Source organism: Dipodomys merriami, unplaced genomic scaffold (genome assembly GCF_024711535.1).
Source record: "Dipodomys merriami isolate MVZ:Mamm:240054 unplaced genomic scaffold, mDipMer1.0.p SCAF_52, whole genome shotgun sequence".
NCBI classification, from domain to species: Eukaryota; Metazoa; Chordata; class Mammalia; order Rodentia; family Heteromyidae; genus Dipodomys; species Dipodomys merriami.
The window spans coordinates 9451046-9475298 of NW_027206091.1; the positions used below are offsets into that span (position 1 = coordinate 9451046).

Here is a 24253-nt window from a genome sequence, read left to right on the forward strand (position 1 = left end):
CCAGGGCCTCATGCATGCTAGGCAAGCACTCTACCACGGAACCACCTTCCCAGCCCAAGTCTTGAGAATTTCTATACCCTGACTGGCCTTGAATCATGATCCTGGATCTCTGCCTCCCAAGTAGCTAGGATTGCAGGAGTGAACCACCCTGGCTTTCTATTCTATTCCCTCTGGTGAAAGAGCTGCGGTGTCTAGTCAAGTAGCTGATGTTATTTTCATCCCTAGCCTGGACTGGAAAAACATCCCCAGGGGATATTACCAATCCCACTGGAAGAAGTGACTTCCTGTTCCCCAGATTTGATTGGCATAATATTGTCAAAGCAGTGCATCAGCCCCATGCTGGAGGGACTCTCAAGCTCACATTATCATGGCACAAAATGGGACAGCTGATGGTCTGGGCTAAGGGGCAAAGAGGTGCACACTTGGCTTCTGGTGACCTTTGGAAACTGGTATGGAGGGGGAAAAAACCCAAGGCTTTGCTAGGTCAGTAGCTGACACCAACTGCCAAGGGTTGTGTTGATCTGCTCTAGGAAAGAGGCTTCATTTGGCACAGCAACTGCAATTGGAGCTATCACCTGATTATGGAGACAATAATCCGCAGGCATTCTCCTGTGTCTATCTACCTTCTGCACAGGCCAAATGGGCCAGTGGAGTGAGGGTGGGTCACCACCCCTGCTTCTTTCAAGCTGTTCATTCCTTCAGAGGATGTAGAATTGCTTTTGAATGACTGTCCTGGGAAAGATGCGGCGTTCCAGGGACTTCCACTTGGATCTTTCTATCATAATGGCCTGGTTCCATGGGTCAGTGCGCCAATGCGGGGTTTTGCTGGCTTCAGTGGATGTTTATTTCAATTACACAGCCAGAAACCAGGGACACAGGGTGAATCCATGGCCTTGTCCGGCCTGTCCTCAGTCGAGTCTGGCTCAGATTCCATTGATTACCTATTCACATAAGCTCTGCCTCGGTCCACCAGTCAAAGCAGGATTTACCATCTACCAAAATGACAGAGGGTTTTCTATTACTAAGAGCCAGCTGAAATACTCAGTGCCCAGAAGGAGCCTGTGTAGAAATGAATCCTTTTGAAAAACCAATTCAACAATATATAATGACAGTCATAAGGACTCTTTTTCACACACTATTTTTTTGGGGGGGGTGATAGTGCTAAGGATGGAATCTAGGGTCTCATACATGCTAGGCAAGCACTCTAAAACTGAGGATGCTTTAGTCATTCTATGCAGAGTCAATCTTAATAAAATAAGCCTGGCACAGTGGCTCATGCCTGTAGTGCTGGCTACTTGGGAGGATGAGGTAGCAGGTGGACCATTTGAGCTCAATCATTTGAAGCCAGCCTGGACAACATAGTCAGATCCCCAAAAGTTAGAGAGAGGCAGGGAGAGAGGAAGGAGAAAGAGATGAAGAGAGCATGGAAGGAAGGAGGGAAAAAAGGGAGGAAGGAAGGAAGGAAGGAAGGCAAATAGGCAAAGATTTTGTACAAAGATGTCTGTTTATGATGAATAAAAACATTGGATAACAAAAATATCTCTATGTATTTCTATCTCTATTTTTTTTGCCAGTGCTGGGGGCTTGAACTCAGGGCCTGGGCACTGTCCCTGAGCTCCTTTTGCTCAACGCTAACACTCTACTACTTGAGCCACAGCACCACTTCTGGCTTTTTCTGTTTATGTGGTACTGAGGAATCAAACCTAGGGCTTCATGCATGCTAGGCAAGCACTCTACCACTAAGCCTCTGTCTGTCTGTCTGTCTGTCTGTCTGTCTGTCTGTCTGTCTGTCTGTCTGTCTGTCTGTCTGTCTATCTAGTCAAGGAGCCAGGCACTGGTGGCTCACACTTGTAATCCTACTTATTAAAGAGGCTAATGTCTGAGGATCCAGGTTTGAGGCCAGCTTGGGTAGACAGGTCTGAGAGACTCTCAACTCCCATTAGCTGGCAAAAAAGCTGGAAGAAGAGGTGTGGTTCAAGTGGTAGAACACCAACCAACCTCCAGCAAAAACAAAACAAAAAGCTGGGCACTGGTAGCTCATGCCTATAATCCTAGCTACTCAGGAGACTGAGATCTGAGGATCATGGTTCAAAGCCAGCCCAGGCAGGAAAGGCCGTGAGACTCTTATCTCCAATAAACCACCAGAAAACTGGAAGTGGAGCTGTAGCCCAAGTGGTAGAGTGCTTACCTTGAACTGAAGAGCTGAGGTACAGTGCCCAGGCCCAGAGTTGAAGCCCCACAACTGATAAAAACAAAAACAAGTGAGAGCTCAAGGTCCTAAATTCAAGCTCCAGTACTGCCTGGCCCAAGGCAGGGTAGGGGGTGGGGTGGGGGGCTAAGTATTAAATAGTGCTGGAGGCAAGTCTCAAGTTGTAACAATGCTGAGTTTGGATTCTAGGGCTATTTTTTAAAAAGTAAATAATAATACATTCACATGGAGAGAAATACTCCACCATATTACATTCTATTTAGGCTAAAAAAAATCAGATATTATTTTTGGCCTTTCACATGGGCAAGGACGGTTTTGGAAAGATCGATACTATACCCACTATTGGCAAGAGCAAAGGAAAACTGATATTCTTATGCACTTTTGGCAGTATATACTTAAAAGAAACAACAAAACCTCATATCCTTTGACCTAGCACTTCGATTTCTTAGAATGTATCCCTCAGGAACACTCTCATAAAGCCACAGGCCAAGTTTAGAAGGGCAGCAGCTAGGTAATCTAAGACTGGAAAGCACCCAGCCAGCCATCAGTAGGGGATGAGTTCAATAATTCATGCTCCAGTCACACAATGAAATTCCTATATTTTAGCTTGCATAATTTCTTCCCTTGTTCCTTCCTTCTCTTTCTTTCTCTCATTTTTTTTTTGGGGGGGGGAGGCTTGCTTTCCCCTTGAATTTCAAACGAGCATCTTAAAAGATCTATGCCCAGACATAACTCTTGTTTCTCAATCCCCTGCCCTAGAGTGAAAATGCCTCACCATTTTCCCAACCTCCCCAGACAAACCCTGCAGTCATCCAATTCCTTGGGTGTTTATATGCAATCTGGCAGCATGCTTCCAGAGGTAGGGGGATTGAAGTCCAAAGGCCAGCCTGGGCCAAAGCTCCAGACCCTATCTGAATAAACTAAGAAGCACAAAGGATTAGGGCATGGCTTAAGAGTGAGAGCTTTTGCTCAGAGGGTCTCAGTTCAATTCCCAGTACTACCAAGAAATAGAAATAAGATCCTGATCTATGTTTCCCAAAAGCTCCCTGTACTAGGCCACAGCATGCTCAGTCCCACCTCAGGGTCCTCTATCTGGAAAATACTCTTCCCCTCTCATGCAGCAAGCTATTACTTGGCATCTACAGAGTGGCAGACTCTCCCGGGTGCTGGGGAGATAGGCAAAGCCTGGGCCCTTGTGACCCCCTTTCCCGATGGGTCTTCTCAGGGCTGCCTTCCTTATTTTACTCCTTTTTCTAGCTAGACAACTACCATGACTCAAGTATCCATGCATCAGCTACTCTGTATCCTCTCCCAGTTTTCTTCCTAGTCCCTCATGCACCCACCATGTCATAGGATGCTAATTGCTGTCAAGTCTCTCCCTGTAGAGTGTGAATTTCAAGGAGGTGGGGCTGGGGTTGCTGGGCAGGAAACATGTCTGTTCTGTACACTTCTGCCCCCTAGTGGCTGGAACAGAGATGGGCACATGACTCATACTCTATAAAACAAAACAAAAAAGAACAAAAAACCAGGCCGATCTATGTGTAATAACCCAGAGAGATGCCAAGATATAAATACAAAAGTAACGTTGGGCACACACTGGTGGCTCACGCCTATAATCTTAGCTACTCAGGGGCTGAGGATTGTGGTTTGAAGCCAGCCCAGGCAGGAAAGTTTGTGAGATTCTCTCTCTCTCTCTCTCTCTCTCTCTCTCTCTCTCTCTCTCTCTTTTGGAGGCCTCAGGCTCGAACTCAAGACCTAGGCACTGTCCCTGAGCCTTTTCACTCAGAGCTAGCACTCTATCAGTTTGAGCCACAGCACCACTTCTGGTTTTCTGGTGGTTCATTGGAGATAAAAGTCTCACAGATTTTCCTTGCCAAGGTTGGCTTGGAACCACGATCCTCAGATCTCAGCCTCCTGGGTAGCTAGGATTACAGGCGTGAGCCACCCGTGCCTGCCCTGTGGGCTCTTATTTCCAAAAAAAGCCAGAAGTGTGGAGCTGTGGCCCAAGTTGTAGAGCACTAGCCACAAGCAAAAGAAGCTCAGCAGCAGGGCTCTCTGGTGGCTCCTGAGGCCCTGTGTGGGGAAGGCAGTGTCCCTCTGCTGCTCAATCCCAGATCTCATGTTGGCCAGAGGGGTGGGGGGGCGATCTTCTAGCCATGAAATGGTGTAAAGTCAAGTCAATCAGTGGCAACATTCCCATGTGGCTTGGCAATTCTGGCTGTCCCCACAGCAGCAGTGCAGATTCGGCAGGGGCAACCCTCCACCGCCCCCCCCCCCCCCAGCCTGCTCCTCCTCCGCTATTCTCTCGCTAAATGTCATCTTCAGCGGCCCCAGCCAGACAGGCGAGAATGCCACCCCTTCCTCCTGCATTCCCCTCCTGAGAGCCACCAGACACTGGGCTCTCCAACACTTCCCACAGTCCATCATCCCCCCCACCCCCCCAAACTCCTCCTCCCTGTTCCTGCTGCCACTGTGAGCCAGCTCAAAGCCTTCTGGAAGCTTCCTGTGGACCCTCTGAAGCTCCAGGAAGGGCAAGGTCAAGCCTGGTTAGTTCACCACCCTATCCCCCTGGGATAAAGCACATCGTGCATAGTAGGTGCTCAATAAATGTCAGCTGGATGGCAAATGGATGCGCATACAAGTATATATGTGAGCCAGCCAGGGTGACAGGAATAAGAATGGTAACAGAATAGGGCATGGGCATACAGCACCCCCCCCCCGCCAGGCCCTGTTCTAGATTCATTCCATGCTCCTGGTGCTCCATGCTGGGCGAATTTTTTTTTTGGGGGGGGGGGGGGTCCGGTTGTGGTGCCTGAACTCTGGTCCTGGGCGCTGTCCCTCAGCTCTTCAGCTCAAGGCTAGCGCTCTACCACTTGAGCCATAGCACCACTTCTGGCTTTTTTTCTTTTTGCTTATGTGGTGCTGAGGAATCGAACCCAGGGCCTCAGGCATGCAAGGCAAGCGCTCTACCAATGAGCGACCTTCCCAGCCCCCATGCTGGGTGAAATTTATCCTTACTTTAGAGCTGAAGAAACTAAGTTACAGGGACGTTAAGTAAATTGGTAAAGGTTACCCAGCTATTGCCCTAGCAAGAGCCAAGATTCAGATAGGATTTCCGGTTACAACTGCAGCAACCAACTCTCCAAAGCTACCTCCTGGGTACCAAACCCTCTTTTGTCCAGGGACCACAAACGTTATTAAGACCTTCTTCAACTCAGGCAGCTGGCAAGAAGTCCTGTGCCAGACTGGTCTCCTTCTGGGCTGATACATCAACTAGCATCCAGTTGACAGTGACTTCCCTTGAGGGGTTCATTCCCCTGGAGCCCACTTCCCTCTTGGGGGTTCCGATGAAAGAACATTTCTGGGCCTGCATGACCAAGAACCATGCTGTGGAAATCGGCCCAGGGAAGCCAGTGAGAGAGCGGCACGGGGCACTCTGCTTGGGTTTTCTCCCCTCTCTCTCATCCGGCCTTGAAACCTACCCTAGGGCAGAGGCTTTCAAATCGGCTGGAAGCAGGGAAATGGAGGGCAGGCATGCCTCAGGGCGTGCCTATGGGATGTGGGGTGTGATGGAGGACCAAAAGAGTCAGGTCTTGGCCGGGGAGGATGGGGGGGGTGGAGACATCTTTCTCCTTTTCCCCAGAGCTGCTGTGCTTTTTTATTTTTTTAAGTCTAGGGTTCTGAAGAAGCTTTCAATTGGAGGACACGTTCTGGCATTCACAATAACTTTTGAAAATCAGTACCTTAGGGAATAAATGTCCTTGTCAAGCCCAGGGGCTCTGCTTGTGTCTATCCTGGTGACATTCAGGGGTTCGAATGCAGTAAATTCTAGTACAAGAGAGACAAGGGTGAGGCCCACCAAGGGCAATGCCAAGGCTGCCCGCATTGCTCCTGGCTGTGGTTCCCTGTCCCGCACACCAGCTTTTGGCTTGTTCTGGCTGGGGGGGTGGGGTGGGATGGGGGGGGTCTGTTTGGTACAGTCTCATTTCTGGGCATCTGCCCACCCAGTTCTTATGTCTGCTGTGTGACAAAATAGGAAATGTGTCTCTGTTGCTTAAGACCCTTACCACACACCTTTTCAGGTATTATGTCCATCTTTGGGGGAGAGAAAACAGGTTCAAGAAGAGAAATGGGCCGAGTGCTGATGGCTCACACCTGACATCCTTGCCATTCAGGAGGCTGAAATCTGAGGATTGTGATTCAGAGCCAGCCCAGGCAGCAAAGGCCTTGAGACTCTTATCTCCAATGAAACACCACAAAACCAGAAGTGGAGCTGTGGCTCAAAGTGGTAGAGTACTGGCCTTGAGCAAAATTGCTCAGGGACAGTGCCTAGGTCCTGAATTCAAGCTCCGTGACCAACAGAGAAAGAGAGAGAGAGAGAAAGAGAGAGAAATGGATGTTGAAAATGAACTATACAACTTGTGGGTGGGGATGAGAGAGAAAAAACTGGGAGAAAGTGAGAGAAGGGGTGACATTGTCTAAAAAGAAATGTTCTCTTTACTCGACTTATATAACTGGAACCGCTTTGCATATCACCTTTATATAGAGAGAGATAGATACTTTGGCGGTCATGGGCCTGAACTCTGGGCCTGGGCGCTGTCCCTCAGCTCTTCAGCTCAAGGCAAGCGCTCTACCACTGAGCCACCTTCCCAGACCGCCTTTATAACAATAAAAAAATTAAATTTTTTTGAAGAAGAGAAATAAGCCGGGTGCCTGTGGCTCACGCCTATAATCCTAGCTACTCAGAAAGCTGAGACCTGAGGATTGTGGTTCAAAGTCAGCTCAGGCAGGAAACTTGTGAGATTCTTATCTCCAGTTAACCACCAAAGAGCTAGAAGAGGAGCTAGGGCAGAAGTAGAACACTAGTCTTGAGCCCAAAAGTTTAGTGACAGTGCCGAGACAGTGAGTGCAAGCCCCAGGACCAACATTAAAAAAAAAAAAAAAAAGATACAAAGAAAGGTAAAGTCCTTGTTCTCCCCACTTCTGGAAGATTCCCCCAAACTACCTTGATCCTTTGCTTGGCTCCCATTTTATGTCACTTTTGCTCATTCAACAAACCTTTCAACATCAACCAAACGAACTCAGGCCTCATGAGGAGGGTATCTGGCAAAGCAGGAACAAGATGGTGATATACCACCATTCGTCCCTGTCTGTTCCCCCGGGGTAGCCACCTAGTTCAGCGCTGGGTGTACCATCAGCCAGATGGGTGTAAAGCCCTTAGAAACTTCCTCTTGTTCTTTTTTGTTTTTCAATAGGCCCGGCTAGTCCCAACCACCCTCCGTTCCTCTCCCACTCCGTGGTAACCTTCCCCAGCCATACCCGGTTGATGAGCTCGCCAACCATGCCTGTCCAGGAGCCATTGGGCTCGGGAGCTCCATAGAGCCCGTCCTCCACCAGCCGCAGGCGGTAGCGGAAGCGGAGCAGCTCGGCCAGCTCCCGCAGCATGTCCACGCAGAAGCCCTCGAAGCGTTCATTCCCTGACAGGGCCTGGAAGTTGGGCCGGCGCATGACGTAGGGATTCTCCTGGATGGGCAAAAGACAGCAGGGGTCAGAGATCAGACGCCCAAGGGGTGGAGGTTGGGGACCAAATTAGGGATCCTGAAGTCCAGGGCAGAACTAGAGGATCTGGACGACGCAAGCTAGAGCAGGTTTCTGCTCATGGAGTCACCATACACATTAGGCATGCACAAATGCTCTCTGGGGCCCGGCACCATTGTCACACGCATGTCATCCCAGCTACTCAGGAGGCTGAGATCTGAGGATCGTGATTTGAAGCCAGCCCAGGAAGGAAAGTCCATGAGACTCTTTGTCACTTTTGGCTTTTTCTGTGTATGTGGTACTGAGGCATCGAACCCAGGGCTTCATGCATGCTAGGCAAGCACTCTACCACTGAGCCACCTTCCCAGCCCCTATGAGATTCTTATCTCCACTTAACTACCAGAAAACTGGAAGTGTTGCTATGGCTCAAAGTGGTAAAGCACTAGCCTTGAGCGAAAAACAAAGCAAAACAAAACTTAGGGACAGCGCCCAGGCTCAGAGTTCAAGCCCCACCACTGAAAAAAATAAAAATGCTCTGTGGGGAGAAGAGGCTGGACACTGGGGGGGGGGGGGTAACCATGTGGATCCTGTGAGCCGTTAGTAGATTGCAAGAGCACTTTTGTTATTTATTCGTTTTTATTTATTTATTATTGATTTTTTTTTGGGGGGGGGGGTCCGGTCATGGCCTAAACTCTGGGCCTGGGCGCTGTCCCTCAGCTCTTCACCTCAAGGCTAGTACTCTACCACTTGAGCCACAGCGCCACTTCTGGCTTTTTTTTTCTGCTTATGTGGTGCTGAGGAATCGAACCCAGGGCCTCATGCATGCAAGGCAAGCGCTCTACCACTGAGCCACCTTCCCAGCCCCTTTATTGATTTTCTTTTTTTTTTTGTCAGTTGTGAGGCCTGAACTCTGGGCCTGGGCGCTGTCCCTCAGCTTTTCAGCTGAAGGCTAGCACTCTACCACTTGAGCATCAGCCCCACTTCCGGCTTTTTCTGCTTATGTGGTGCTGAGGAATTGAACCCAGGGCCTCATGCATGCAAGGCTAGCGCTCTATCACTGAGCCACCTTCCCAGCCCCCTTATTGATTTTTTTTAAGGTAGGGTCTTGCTATGTAGCTTTCAATGACTACAAGGTAGCTTTTGTTTTGTTTTGTTTTGTTTTTGTCAGTTATGGGGCCTGAACTCTGGGCCTGGGCACTGTCCCTGAGCTCTTCAGCTCAAGGCTAGCACTCTACCACTTGAGCCACAGCGCCACTTCCGGCTTTTTCTGTGTATGTGGTGCTAAGGAATCGAACCCAGGGCATCATGCCTACAAGACAAGCACTCTACCACTGAGTTACCTCCCAGCTCCTACAACATAGCTTTTTGACTCTCCTACCACAGTCTCATGAATGCCAGAATTATAGGTGTGCACTACCATATCTGGCTTGCAAGAAGCTCATGTTAGTCTCCATGGCCAACCTGATGTTCATTGTTTTCCAACCAAAAAGCTTGTAAGGGACAGAGGGAGCTTCAGACAAAGCACATTGGATAGCACCATGAACTGTGCCAAACTATAACAGGGCTTTCAGGTGTGTGTGTGTGTGTGTGTGTGTGTGTGTGTGTGTGTGTGTGTGTGTGTGTGTGCTGGTGCTGGTCCTGAGGCTTGCAGTCAGGGCCTGGGTGTTGTCCCTGAGCTTTTGTACGCAGACCTAGTGTTCTACCATTTTGAGTCACAGCTCCATTTCTAGTCTTTTTGGTGGTTCATTGGAGATAAGAGTATCACAGATTTTCCTGTCAGGGGGCTGGCTTTGAACTGCAATCCTCAGATCTCAACCTCCTGAGTGGCTAGGGTGACAGGTGTGAGCCACCAGTGCCCAGCTTCAGATTTTTTAGTATGATCTTTATCACGATAGGCTACAACTCCAGTCAACACACACACTTATGAGCAGGGGGCACATACACACACACACACACAGACACATACACACACACCCCTAAACTCCAAAAAACCATCCTTTCTTTCAGTGACCTGGAGTATCACACACTAACATTCCCTATTTGGCTGCACTTCATTTTCCCACATAGCCAAGAGTGACTCACTAAATCTACTTCCCAATCCACTGAAGGGACTCAGGGGGCATCCTGGCCAGGATTTCACTCCAGCCCAAAGCCGTCTGGAGGAAGCAGGCTTGCCATGCCAGATGGTACAATTTCGAGAGCATTTAGAAGCCTAGATTGTTCTGCAAAAATCTCCTGATTATGAATGTTAGCAACTAATAATTCTATACCTATTTTTTTTAGGCCAAACAAACACACCTGTCACTTTGTAATCTCTGGTCTTTTGCTACAGTGATTATTTCTGAGGATCATAAGTAAATTTTACTGACCCCATCATGCCAAAAACAAACAAACAAACCAAAAACAACCTCACAGCTGGGTGTTAATGGCTCATGCCTATAATCCTAGCTACTCAGGAGGCTGAGATCTGAGGATCACGGTTCAAAGCCAGCCCAGGTAGGAAACTCCATGAGACTCTTATCTCCAATAAACCACTCAGAAAACTGGAAGTGGCGCTGTGGCTCAAGTGGTAGAGCAATTAGCCTTCAGCTGAAGAGCTGAGGTACAGCGCCCAGGCCCAGAGTTCAAGCCCCACGACTGACAAAAAACAAACCAACCCCCCCCCAAAGCAGAGAGAATATTCAAAGTACTAGCAAGATAAGTTATCTAGGGTGAATATGAAACAAAAGGAAAAGTTATTTTGACAGAGTTATTATCTAAAGGATGGACCATACAGTATCACTTTGAATAAATGAACAAAGGACTTAGGCCAGACACCAGTAGTTCACACCTGTAGTCCTAGCTACTTGGGAGGCAGAGATTAGAGATGGTAGTTCAAAGCCAGTTTAGGCACAAACATAGGACCCTATCTGGATGCATGTGCCTGTCATCCTAGCTATGTGGTAAATGTAAAAGGTAGATCAAAGTCCAGGATGCCTTGGACATATACCTAAGACCCTATTTTAAAAATAATGAGGGGCTGGGAAGGTGGCTCAGTGGTAGAGCGCTTGCCTTGCATGCCTGAGGCCCTGGGTTCGATTCCTCAGCACCACATAAGCAAAAAGAAAAAAAGCCGGAAGTGGCACTGTGGCTCAAGTGGTGGAGCGCTAGCCTTGAGCTGAAGAGCTGAGGGACAGCACCCAGGCCCCACAACCAGACCAAAAAAATAAATAAATAAAAATAATGAAGAGCTGGGTGTTAGTGACTCATGCCTATAATCCTAGCTACTCAGGAGTCAGAGCTGAGGATCACAGTTCTAAATCAGCCCAGGCAGAAAAGTCCCCAGGAGACTCTTATCTCCAATGAACCACTCAAAAACCGGAAGTGGTGGAGCACTAGCCTTGAGCACAAAGAGGCTCAGGGACAGCGCCCAGGCCCTGAGTTCAAGTCCTACAACCAACAACAACAACAACAACAAAATAATAATAACAAAGATAACATGGGCTGGGGGCATAGCTCAAGAAGTAGACAATCTGAAAGAACAAGGCTCTGAGTTCAACACCCTCCGTCCAACCAAAAAGAAAAGGATTTAGGACTAAAGAATGAGATCCACAATGACAGTGTTGTTAAGCACCTGCCTTGTGTGTGTTGTCCTCTCTGGGACCTGACACTGAGGTAGGGATTATTAGACTCATTTCTTACACATACTCGCAGAGAGGGCAAAGGGCTTCTCAGTCACTTTTCATAATTACTGAACTCCGTCACAGATGTGTTTGAGATATGCTATGGCCTCATTCATCAGAAGGGACGTCCACTTCTCTATTCCTTGGGTCAAATTGGCCTTGTGCCTTGCTTTGGCCAACAGAACCTGGTGGAGATGAAGCTGTTTGGATTTCAGAGCACTGGCATTCAGAGCAGCTGTTGGACCAGAGGGTGAAGGAATGTCAGAAGTCCAGACCAGGCTGAAGGATGACACAGAGATCAGATAGGGCATGCTAGCCAACACACCTTCTAGACCTTCTGGTATAACCTGAATGCAACTACAGTGTGCCCAGGTAGGACCAGGCAAGACTCGTGAGAAGTCGTTAGCCTGGCACTGATGGTTCACACCTGTAATTCTAGATCATTCGGAGGCTGAGATCTGAGTATCTCAGTTTGAAGCCAACTAGGGGGCAGGAAAGTCCATGAGACTCTTATCTCCCATGAATCACACACACACACACACACACACACACACACACACACACACACACACACACACACACACACACACACACACACAGAGAAAAGCAAGAAGTGGAGTTGTGGCTTAAGTGGTAAACCAAAATAAATAAAAACAAACAAACAAATAAATATCTCAGGGATAGCACTCAGGCCCTGAGTTCAAGTCCCAGGACTGATACTTTAAAATTTTTTTTGCCGGTCGTGGGGTCTGAACTCTGGGCCTGGGCGCTGTCCCTCAGCTCTTCAGCTCAAGGCTAGCGCTCTATCACTTGAGTCACAGCACCACTTCTGGCTTTTTCTGCTTATGTGGTGCTGAGGAATCGAACCCAGGACCTCATGCATGCAAGGCAAGCATCCTACCACTGAGCCACCTTCCCAGCCCCGATACTTTTTTTTTTTAAACAATATTATAAGTTCCAAGTCTCTGCATTTGGGGGTGACAAAAGTCTCCCTCCCCATTCAGCTAGGTCCTGTCACGGGCACTCTATGACCCCACACAGTCCTGCGGCTGAATGACAACAGGAAAAAGATGGAGGATGGAGGGGAGTTAGCACTTTCTCTCTCTACCAAGCTGCCTCTCCAAATCAAAAATTATGGAACTGGGAGCAGGAATGTGCGATAAGACTAAGAATAGCGGCGCCAGCTAGCATTTCTCGTGGGCTTGCTGTGTGACAGGTCTTCTGTCAGCGTGGGAGGTCGGTATTATTACCTGCTTTAGAGATGAGGACAGCGAGGTCCAGAGAAGTGAAGTCGTAAATGACTGAGGACAAGTCATCTGACTCCAAAGCTCTGCTCTTAAGCCCTCTGCCAGACCCGAGCTCAATGGACAGAACCAGAGAGTGGACATGGAAGAAGCCAGACACAGAGACGGAGGATCTGGGTTGTTGGGTATTGAGGCTGGAGAATAAAAAAAATAAATAAAAAATCAAGAATCCCAGAGACAGGTTCCCCAGGCTGGAGCAGGAGGCTTTCAACTAGCCTTTCCTGGTACACAGAGGAAGAAAAATAAGACTTAGGCCCAAGGTCAAAGCTACAGCAGGGAAGAAGGAAGGAGAGACAAACTGTCCCTTCTACTAGAACAAGCTCATCTCCAAATCCAGGATGGAGGAACTTGGGGCTTATAGAGACAAAAACAGAGACTAGGGCCTGGGACAGACAGAACTCAGGATGAGAAAACACCAATCTGGGATCCAACGCCAGAGCCTGGGACCCTCACCCAGTATGCTTAAGGAGTTTTTCAAATTCTTTTCATAAGAAGCAATTAAGTGCTGGGAATGTGGCTTAGTGGTAGAGCGCTTGCCTAACATGCATGATGCCCTGGGTTCGATTCCTCAGTACCACATATTCAGAAAAAGCTGGAAGTAGCCCTGTGGCTCAAGTGGTAGAGTGCTAACCTTGAGGAAAAGAAAGTTCAGGAACAGTGCCAAGGCCCTGAGTTTAAGCCCCAGGACTGGCCAAAAAAAAAGAGAAGGGGCTGGGGGTTTAGCCCAGCGGAAGGGCGCCCACCTGGCGTGTGCAAGGCCCTGGGTTCAGTTCTCAGCCCTGGAAAAAAAAAAAAAAAAAGGCTGGGAAGTTGGCTCAGTGGTAGAGCGCTTGCCTTGCATGCCTGAGGCCCTGGGTTCGATTCCTTAGCACCACATAAGAAAAAAGCCGGAAGTGGCGCTGTGGCTCAAGTGGTAGAGCGCTAGCCTTGAGCTGAAGAGCTAAGAGACAGCGCCCAAGCCCAGAGTTCAGGCCCCATGACCGGACCCAAAAAAAAAAAAAAAAGAAGAAGAAGAATCAACTAAAAGCCAGGTGCTTGGTGGCTCACACCTCTAATCTGAGGTGCTCAGGAGGCTGAGATCTTAGGACCACAGTTCAGAGCAAGCTTGGGTAAGAAAGTCTGTGAGACTCTTATGTCCAATGGACTGGTACACACATACACACACACACACAAATAAGACTAAGATTCTTTTTTGGGGGAGGGGGGGAGTCAGTTGTAGCGCTTGAACTCTGGGCCTAGGCATTGTCTCTGAACTCTTCAGCTCAAGGCAAGCACTCTATCACTTGAGCCACAGCGCCACTTCCAGTTTTCTGGTGGTTAATTGGAGATAAGAATCTCACAGACCTTCCTGCCTGGGCTGGCTTTGAACCTCGATCCTCAGATCTCAGCCTCCTGAGTAGTTAGGATTACAGGAATGAGCCACCAAGGCCTGGCTAAGATTCTTATATAACAATCTGAAAGAAAATTTTATACAGGAGCCCAACCTTGGGGTCAGGCATCAAGATACTGGTAAGAATAATTGTAGACTCTCTCTTACAAATGGCATGTGGACGCAAAAAACACAGGTCCAAGAAAGTCGCTGCAGCAATGCTTATGGTAGAACAAAGGCTGAAACAATCTAATTTGGGACAAGTTAAAAAAGATCATCAATGTCATAAAAGAATCCCAGGCAGCTACTAAAATAGCAAGGTCTATAAGATATATTAAGAGTGAAAAAAGAAAAAAAGCCAAGCTACAGAACAATGTGTACGATATGCTGCTCTTTGCGAAAGGAACAGTAATGTGCCTGTATGTGCATAGACATTTCTAGAAGCTCGTTGGCCTCTTACAAAGGAAAATGAGGAATGAGGGAAGAAGAGAAGCTAATGTTTCACTCCCTAAACACTTCATCCTTTGAATTCTATTTTATCTAGATTTATATCATTTTCTGTCCCTCACTCCAAGTGCCATGAAATCTTTTTTTATTTTTTGAGACAAGGTCTTATTACATAATGCCAGACTGCAATTCCAAGTGGATTGCAGATATACATAGAATTAAAGTTTCAATATTTTACTATATTAAGCTTTTAGAAGGCAAAATATTTTCCTCACTTTGTAGTAGGTAAAAGCATCCTTTCATTTTTAATTTTTTTCTTTTTTTTATTGTGAAAATACTGTACAGAGGGGTTACAATTACATGGGCAAGATGAGTACATTTCTTTTTTTTGTTTTGTTTTGCTTTATTTTGGGTCCGGTCATGGGGCCTGAACTCTGAGCCTGGGCGCTGCCCCTCAGCTCTTCAGCTCAAGGCTAGCACTCTACCACTTGAGCCACAGCGCCACTTCCGGCTTTTTTCTTTTTGCTTATGTAGTGCTGAGGAATCGAACCCAGGGCCTCATGCATGCAAGGCAAGAGCTCTACCAGTGAGCCACCTTCCCAGCCCCAATGAGTACATTTCTTATCAAGCATTGTAGCTTCCTCCTTTGTTTCCCCTTCCCATCCCATCCTCCTCCCACCCCCACCCCCACCCAACTCTCCTCCCTCAGTTTTAATTTTTGTCAGTTGTGGGGTTTGAACTCAGTGCCTAGGCACTGTCCCTAAGCTTCATTTGCTCTGAAGCTAGTTCTCTATCACTTTGTGCCACAGCTCTGCTTCTGGTTTTCAAGTGGTTCATTGGAGATAAGAGTCTCATGGACTTTCCTGCCCTGGCTGGCCTTGAATCATAATCCTCAGTTCTCAGCCTCCTGAGTAGCTAGAATTACAGATGTGAGCCACCAGTGCCCACCTCCTTTTTTGTTTTGTTTTGTTTTGTTTTTGAGATAGACTATTGCTAAACAGCCAAGCCTTGGCTTCAAGCTTTCCATTTTCCTGTCTCTACTTCTCAAGTGCTGGGATTACAGGTGTGTGCCATCATACCCAGGTTCAATTTCTTTTTTTTTTTTCCTTTTTCTTTTCTTTCTTTTTTTGGTTGGTTATGGGGCTTGAACTCTGGGCCTGGGCACTATCTCTCAGCTCTTCAGCTCAAGGCAAATACTTTACTACTTGAGCCACAGTGCCACTTCTGGTTTTCTGATGGTTTATTGGAGGTAAGAGTCTCAAGGACTTTCCTGCCTGGGCTGGCTTTGAACCGTGATCCTCAGATCTCAACCTCCTGAGTAGCTAGGATTACAGGTGTGAGCCACCAGCACCCGGCTCCAATTTCTTAAATAAAAAAAAAAAAAAAAAGAAAAGAAAAAGACTTGAGTAAAGATTTCCCAGAAGAGGATTTCTCAATAGTCACTAATCACAGAAAGATGGTCAAATGCAAACACAAATCAACCCAACATGGCCTTCATCCACTCACAAATGAAGAACAGCTAGCATTCTCCATCATGTGTCACTGGGCAGGGAATGAGGTAGGTACAACCATTTTGGAAACAGCTAAGACACTGCCACCCAGCAGTACTACTCGTTGAAATATACCCAGGAGAGATGTCAACATGAGTTCACCAAAAGTCACAGACCAGAATGTATCCAGCTGTACCATTCATTCAAAAGACCCAGAAATAGCTCAAAAGTCCATCTACATTAGACAGGTAAGTAAACTGGGGTGCATTCACAGCACAGAACATACATTGAGTAAATGCAATGTTAAATAAAAGGAGCCAGATACGAGACACATGGACATACAGTGTGACACCTTTTGAAGTCCACAAGTGGGCAAAGCTGTGGCATGTGTGATAAGAGAGGGTTGAGATGTTGACTCTCCTGGGCATATTAGTGACAAGAAAGGTCACAAAGAGGCTTCAGGAGTGGAGGACCAGTTGCATACATGCAATCAATTTTTGTTTGTTTGTGTGCCAGTCCTGGGGCTTGAACTCAGAGCCTGGGCATTGTCACCGAGCCTTTAAGCTCAAGGCTAGTGCTCCACCCCTTGAGCCACAGCTCCACTTCTGAATTTCATTTATTTATTTATTTATTTTTGTGGTTCATTGGAAATCAAGAGTCTCCAGGACTTTTCTCTGCCCAGACTGGCTGTAAACCACGGTCTTCAGATCACAGCATCCTGAGTAGTTAGGATTACAGGCATGAGCCACTGGCACCCAGCACAGTGTTTGAAAATTCCATGGGAAATAACATTGGGAAGTTTCTAATGGTGTTTTCATTTTTCACAGTGCTGAAGATGGAACCAGAGCATTATGCATGCTAGGCAAGCGCTCCATCACTAAGATGTGCCCTGAGCCTTATAATTTATACAAGTTTCAATGTGCAGGGTTACACTTTAATAAAATCTATTAAGCCTGGGCATGTAGCTCAGTGATAGAACCATGGCCTAGTGTGTTCAACTTCTTTGGTTCCATTCTCTGCACCACACACACACACACACACACACACACACACACACACACACACACACACACACCTCTTAAAAGTAAAACTTGCTAAGCACTGGTGGCTTCCACCTGTCATCCTAGCTACTCAGGAGGCTGAGATCTGAGGATCATAGTTTAAAGCCAGGAAACTGTGAGACTCTTATCTCCAATGAACCACCAGAAAACTAGAAGTGGAGCTATGGCTCAAAGTGGTAGCATAGGGCTAGGAATGTGGCTTAGTGGTAGAGTGTTACCATGCATGAAGGTCCTGGGTTCGATTTTCAGTACCACATAAACAGATAAAGCCGGAAGTGGCACACTGTTGCTCAGGTGGTAGAGTGCTAGTCTTGAGCAAAAGAAGCTCAGGGACAGAGCCCAGGCCCTGAGTTCAAGCCCCAGGTCTGGCAAGAAAGAAAGAAAGAAAGAAAGAAAGAAAGAAAGAAAGAAAGAAAGAAAGAAAGAAAGAAAGAAAGAAAGAAAGAAAGAAAGAAAGAAAGAAAGAAAGAAAGAAAGAAAGAAAGAAAGAAAGAAAGAAAGAAAGAGAGAAAGAGAGAGAGAAAGCGAGAGAGAGAGAGAGAGAGAGAGAGGGAGAGAAAGAGAAAGAAAGAAAGAGAAAGAAAGAGAAAGAAAGAAAGAAAGAAAGAAAGAAAGAAAGAAAGAAAGAAAGAAAGAAAGAAACTGGTAGAGGGCTAACCTTGAATAAAAAGAGCTGAGGTATTGCTCCCAGGCCCTGCGTTCAAACCCCATGACCAAAAAAAGAAAAAAAATAAATGTAGGGTAAGATGCTAGAATATTCCTCCCAAAAGCTGACTGCCTTTCATGAACCTGGGCCTCCAATCCACATCCTTGACTTTTTAGCATGCAGTTTATCTGACCCTAATCTGGCCCATGCCCCTCACCTGAAAAGAACTAAGGACAAAGAGAAGAGGCCTGCTCAGGTCACACAGGCCCCCCGAAACAGCCAAGAAGGTAAAAGAAAACTTCAGAAACCAGGGTAAGATAGCACAAAGAACATAGCATAGGTTCTACCAACTCAAACCAGCGCTGGCACCTTTTCTGCCCCGGATTGCTGTGTTCATTACCCAGCATGTTTAGAGGGCAAGGCAGGACGCTGAGAAGGTTGGCTGAGCACTGGGCACTGAAGGGTTCCACAGCACAAACACAAGAGGAATCTCAGGACCCATTTTCCAGATGATGGTATGGAGACTGGGCAGTTAGAGGACTTGAGGCAGGAATGGGCGGAAGTCCACCTGCCCCAGAGCAGTGACTCTCACCACCACACCAGCTCCTAAGCACATGGTAAGGCCTGTCCCAGCTGGAGGCATCATCAGAACCAACTGTGTGACAAGCTGGGTGGTGAAGGGCAGACAGTGGTATGGCCTCATCACATCACCCCTGGCCCTGCAGGATCTCTGTCTTGGAGCTCTAGCAATGCCTCTCTCTACTCTGGAGTTGTGAGCTCTGCTCCAGGACAGCTCCAGCCTACACCTCATCCAGCCATCTCTTCCACTCCCTGACTTGACCAGCCATTGCCCACCAAGTCCCATCTGCACAGCTTCGCTCTCTTTTATTTTGGTGCCCATATTGGGACTTGAAGTCAGGGCCTGGGCAGTGTCCCTGAGCTTTTCTACTCAAGCCTAGTGCTCTACCACCTTGAGCCACAGCTCCACTTGCAGAGTTTTTTGGTGCTTAATTGGAGATAAGAGTCTCACAGACTTTCCTGCCTGGGTTGGCTTTGAATCGTGATCCTTAGATCTCAGCCTCCGAGTAGCTACGATTATAGGCGTGAGCCACTGGTGCCTGGCTTGCATCCACATCAGAATTCCCTTGCTCCTTCATCCGGGCCTTCTCTCCTCTCCCAAGAGACCCTCGTTGTGGGCTGAGGAACTTTTTGATGCCAGGGTCAGACCTTGCCTTTCTGGCTCAGCCCTCTCTCTCCAGGGCATGTAGGCCTCGGAGACTTTTCCCTCAGCTCCTGGGAGCATCTCCATAGCCCTCCCCTAACATCAGATTCCCCCAGGCTTGCAAGATGTCAGGAGTGGCTCTGGGTATGACACACATTGTGTCCAGCCAGCCCAGTTGGACTCACATCTCAGTAACAAGTGCCTGGCCAGAGACCCATGTCAGAACCTACATCAGAAAATGCTGGATCAAGTACAAGGAACATTTATCTAGCATGTGTGAGGCGGTGAGTCCCACCCTAAGTGACGCAGACATAAACAAATGAACGGATGAATGAATGAGTGAATGAATGAATGAAAATGTTGGTGAGCAAAGGGCTATGCACACTAAGGCTGCTGCCTCCCCATCCAAGTGCCTGCTAAGCCAGATGTTCCCTGTACCCCACAACTCCTGTGGAACTCCTAAAGTCTGTCTGATGCTTGCCTGCCCCAGGAGGTCTTCTGCAGCTTCATTGGTAGCTCTAATTTTTCTGGAACCCTCCCTCATTACTCTGGGTTGGAATGATTGTGTCCTGGTGGGTTCCCCCTTCCATCAGGCTATGACTCATGTCTGACACTCCAGAATTTGTACAAGGCCAGGCACGCAGCAGCTTCGGCATTATTCTCAGAATGAATGAGCAAAGCAGCCCATCAAGAGAAGAACCAGCGCCCGGGAGAGAATAATATTGGCTCCAGGTCCTCAGAGAGGAGGAGTGTAAGAAAGATACTCTCCTGATGTCCTCCCCCTGACCACTGTCCTGGCTGCCCCCTCCCCCCCAAAAAAGGGCCTGTCTCCTCTTTCCCCAGGGACAGGCCACACACATCCCCTGCAGAGGTGCTGAGGGCTCCCAGACAGCCCCCAGGGCCCCTGGGTAAGGCTGATAGGAAGTGTCTGGCTTCCTGTGTGCAGGCCATCTGTCTCCTCTACTGCAGGCTCATTGGCCCTCCTCCAGAGGGACTCAGAGTCCACTTTACATCAGGGGTTCCCTGGGGATCAAGGGAGTGACTCTTATCACTGGCTGTCTACAGGAATTTCTGACACCCCGTGGAACCCACTGGAAATGGTCTCTGAACCTCAGTGTCTCACAGCTCTAAGCTGACCCAGCTCCATGGTTCCTATGACAAGAGACGCACCGGTGGCTCATGCCTGTCATGATAGCTACTCAGGAGGCTGAGATCTGAGGATTGCAGTTCAAAGCCAGCCCGGGCAGACAAGGTCATGAGACTCTTATCTCCAATAAACCACTCAGAAAACCGGAAGTGGCGCAGTGGCTCAAGAGGTAGAGTGCTCACCCTGAGCTGAAGGGCTGAGGGACAGCGCCCAGCCAGAGTTCAAGCCCCACAACCAACAAAAAAAAAGAGAGAGAAGCTAAGGGCCAGGGACTTAGCTGCTGTGTAAGCAAGGGCACCTGGCAGGTCAAGGCACTAGGCCAGCTGCTCAGGGAAGTCCTTGCTCTCTAGGCCCGGTGTGAATTTGTTTGTCACCCCCTGCCTGGCAGGGGACAGCAGGGGGCAGCAGAGGAAGGGCCAGGCTCTGAGCCTGACACTCTATCCCAGAGACATGCTGTGAGTTTTCTTACCATCCAAAGGAGAAAAATAAGTCGCTGCTGGTTCACATCTGTAATCCTAGCTACTCAGGGGGCTGAGATCTGAGGATCACAGTTCAAAGTCAGCCGGAGCAGGAAAGTCTGGGAGACTTATCACCTCCATAAAACCAGAAGTGGAGCTGCAGCTCAAAGTGCTTTAGAGCACTAGCCTTGAGTGAAAGAGCTCAGAGACAGTACCCAGGCCCTGAGTTCAAGCCCCATGACCAACCAAACAACAGAGACTCCTGGAAAGGGCCTGGCATGCTGCTTGGTGCAGAAGGGATGCTTGATGAAGTTGTTGACAAATCAAGGTCCCTCCACTTCTGCTTTGCCACTGTCCTTGGCTTGTTGCTCAGATAGGGAGAGGAATGGAGCTTCAGAGCCCAGTCCTCAAGACTCCAGCTTGTGCTTTCCGTGTGACCCTGGCCTAGTGGCTTCATCTCTCTGATCCTGTTTCCACATCTCCAAGACAGATACCAAACGAGTGGGTGTTTGTCAACACACTAGGGACAAAAATGACCATTCTAGTCTATCATGAGTCAACGATTGTACAAGGTGCCCAGAGGGAAGAGCCAGTTTCCCAGGGTAGCCTGTGCCTTCTCCTGTTGCAGCAGTGGTTTGGGTGCTGATGGCTTAGTCAGTCAGAGGTGGTTGGGTGCCTGGGTCATGCCCCCCTGCTCATCTGTAGTGTGACCTGTGCTAGTCAGGGCGGTTCTCCACCTTAGGGGAGCTAGCATGGGCCAGGGTACTGCTCAGGGAAGTCCCAGCATTTGGGGCCCTCGGTTGATAGCCACTGCCCCTCCCCCCCCACCCTTGTGTCACTCACCAGGATGGTTGTGACTACCAATGTCTTGTTGGCCAGCGTCTGTGACAGGTTGATGTCCAGGGTGGTGGCATTCATGGCTAGGGTCCGGTTAGAGTACCATACCCCTATCTGGGAGTGCAGAGAGGGTATCATCAGTACAGGCCCCACCCCTCTGCTTCCCATCAGGCCTCTGGCCTTGTCCCGGCCTGCTCACCTCACGGTGGCCCTGCCGGGATTTCTCCAGGATCCGTAGAGTGTAGTTGGTCCTCTGCCCTTTGCTGTTGAATTCGACCCGTCCAGTCAGCCCATCATACTCTACCTAGCAGGGCGGGAGGTGGGGCAGAGGGAGGGGAGGCAGGGCCCAGAGATGGGCCAAAAGGCCCGGCAGACACAAGACATCCATAGAGAAAGACATACAGACAGGAGAAGGAATGGAAGAGAAGGGACCAGGAGGGAACACAGAGAAGAGAAGAGAAGAAAACACACACAGGGCAATCAGTGGAGACAGCACATCCCAGCACGGACAGGACAGCAGGAGTGGACAGATGTGGGGGGGGGGGAAGGGGAGAGGTACAGAGATGGGAATGGAGGTGGGGGAGAAGGCAGAGGGCCACAGGGTGGACACAGTGAGTGTCCCTTCCAAGGTGGCTGCTGTCCCGCCTCCCCCTCGCTTCTCCTCCTCTCTCCCCTGCTCCTGGCTCACCATGCGCAGGTAGTTCATGAGGCTGGTCCCGTGGGGCCAAATGTTGGCTGAAGTACAGGCCAGCGGCTTGACACCGATCTCCTGGCTGCGATTCAGCTCGCGGACAGCGCTCACTACCACGTGCACGGCGTCAAACATCAGGGCAGCCGAGAGCTAGGGGCAGGGACAGAAGTGAGGAGGGATGGGAGAGAGGCAGCCCGGCTGCAGGGAGCCCTGCAGGCTTCTTACAGTGCTACCCACCAGCCCTCAAGCATCCTCGCAGGAGAAGGAAAACAGTGGGTCATGAAGGAGGAAGGGACAAAAGACAACAGTGGGGCCAGAAACTGGTGGCTCAAGTCTGTCATCCTAGCTACTCAGGAGGCTGAGATCTGAGGATCTTGGTTCAAAGCCAGCCTGGACAAGAAAGTCCAGGAGACTCTTATCTTCAATTAACAACAGCAACAAGAACAAAAAGGAAATGGAGCTGTGGCTCAAGTGGTAGAACACTAGCTTTGTTGCTCAAGGATGGTGCCTAGGCCCGGAATTCAAGCCCCAGGACCAGCACAAAAGAAGGAAAGAAGGAAGACAACAGTGGGGAAAGGGTAGATACTATCCAGTCTATTCACAACCATAATCTATTTGGGGAAAGGAATGTCTGAGAGTTTGTCTGATTGGCCAACTGTGTCTCCCTTGTGGGCCAGGTATTCCTGGGAAGCAGGTGGCTCTGAGCTGCATATTATTTCTTCTCCTTCTCCTTCTCCTTCTCCTCCTCCTCCTCCTCCTCCTCCTCCTTCTTCCTTCTTCTTCTTCCTTCTTCTTCTTCCTCCTCCTCCTCCTCCTCCTCCTTCCTCCTCCTCCTCCTCCTCCTCCTCCTCCTCCTCCTTCCTCCTCCTCCTCCTTCTCCTTCTTCTTCCTCCTCCTTCTCCTTCTTCTTCCTCTTCCTCCGTCCCTGAGCCTCTCTGAGCTCAAGGCTAGCGCTCTACCACTTGAGCTACAGCGCCACTTCAAGCTTTTTCTGTGTATGTGGTGCTGAGGAATTGAACCCAGGGCCTCATGCATGCTAGGCAAGCACTCTACTACTTCTTGACTACATGGCCACATCCCTAACTTGAGCATCAGTTTCCTCCCTTATACAATGGAGATAAGCTGGGCACTGATGGCTCACTCCTGTAATCCTAGCTATTCAAGAGGCTGAGATCTGAGGATCACAGTTCAAAGCCAGTCTAGCCAGGAAAGTCCATGAGATTCTTTTTTTTTTTTTACATCTGTCATGGGGCTTGAACTCAGCCTGGGCTCCGTCCCTGAGCTCTTCAGCTCAAGGTGAGTGTCCTACCACTTGAGCCACAGCACCACTTCCAGTTTTCTGGTGGTTTATTGGAGATAAGTCTCATGGACTTTCCTGCCAGGGCTGGCTTTGAACTGCAATCCTCAGATCTCAACCTCTTGAATAGGTAGGATTACAGGTGTGAGCCATGGGCACCCGGCCCAAGGGACTCTTATCTGCAATAAACTACTCAGAAAAAGCTGGAAGTGGCACTGTGGCTCAAAATGGTAGAGTGCTATCTTTGAACAAAAGCTCAGGGACAGGGCTGGGAAAGTGGCTCAGTGGTAGAGCGCTTGCCTTGCATGCCTGAGGCCCTGGGTTCGATTCCTCAGCACCACATAAGCAAAAAGAAAAAAAAGCCGGAAGTGGCGCTGTGGCTCAAGTGGTAGAGCGCTAGCCTTGAGCTGAAGAGCTGAGGGACAATGCCCAGGCCCAGAGTTCAGGCCCCACAACCAGACCCCCCCAAAAAAAAAAAAGCTCAGGGACAGCCCAGATCCTGAGTTCAAGCCCCAGGACTGGCACAAAAAACACCACAGAACACAGCCTTGCTCAGTATGGTACCCAGCTCAGTGAGTGTTCTCCGTATACTTACTGTGGGGCAGTGATGGATAGTAGGTTTTATGCATGTGTGAGTGTGTTTGAGCTAGGCCAGGTTGAAGGACTAAGGCTGGGCTGTTGGGTGTAAGCAGGGTATACATCAGCATTCGTCTGTCTGTGTGGTGTCCTTACGTGCATGAGTCTGGTTGTACAATTTGGCATCTATAGTCATGTTTGTGCATGCAGCACTATTTCAGTATCTGTTTTTTTTTTTTTTTGTCAGTTATGGGGCCTGAACTCTGGGCCTGGGCATAGTCCCTGAGCTCTTCAGCTCA

The 24253-nt window shown here is 48.8% G+C and overlaps 1 protein-coding gene across 1 annotated transcript in view; it reads right to left on the reverse strand.

Moving 5' to 3' along the window:
- Nucleotides 1-24253, reverse strand: part of LOC138811233 (glutamate receptor ionotropic, kainate 5) — a 58690-nt gene that overhangs the window by 19401 nt on the left and 15036 nt on the right. The window contains exons 9-12 of the mRNA XM_069998924.1: nucleotides 22079-22231; nucleotides 21590-21694; nucleotides 21397-21504; nucleotides 7529-7732 (exon numbers count right to left, since the gene is read on the reverse strand). Coding sequence (XP_069855025.1) covers nucleotides 7529-7732; nucleotides 21397-21504; nucleotides 21590-21694; nucleotides 22079-22231 — 570 coding nt within the window. The remainder of the gene's footprint in view (nucleotides 1-7528; nucleotides 7733-21396; nucleotides 21505-21589; nucleotides 21695-22078; nucleotides 22232-24253) is intronic.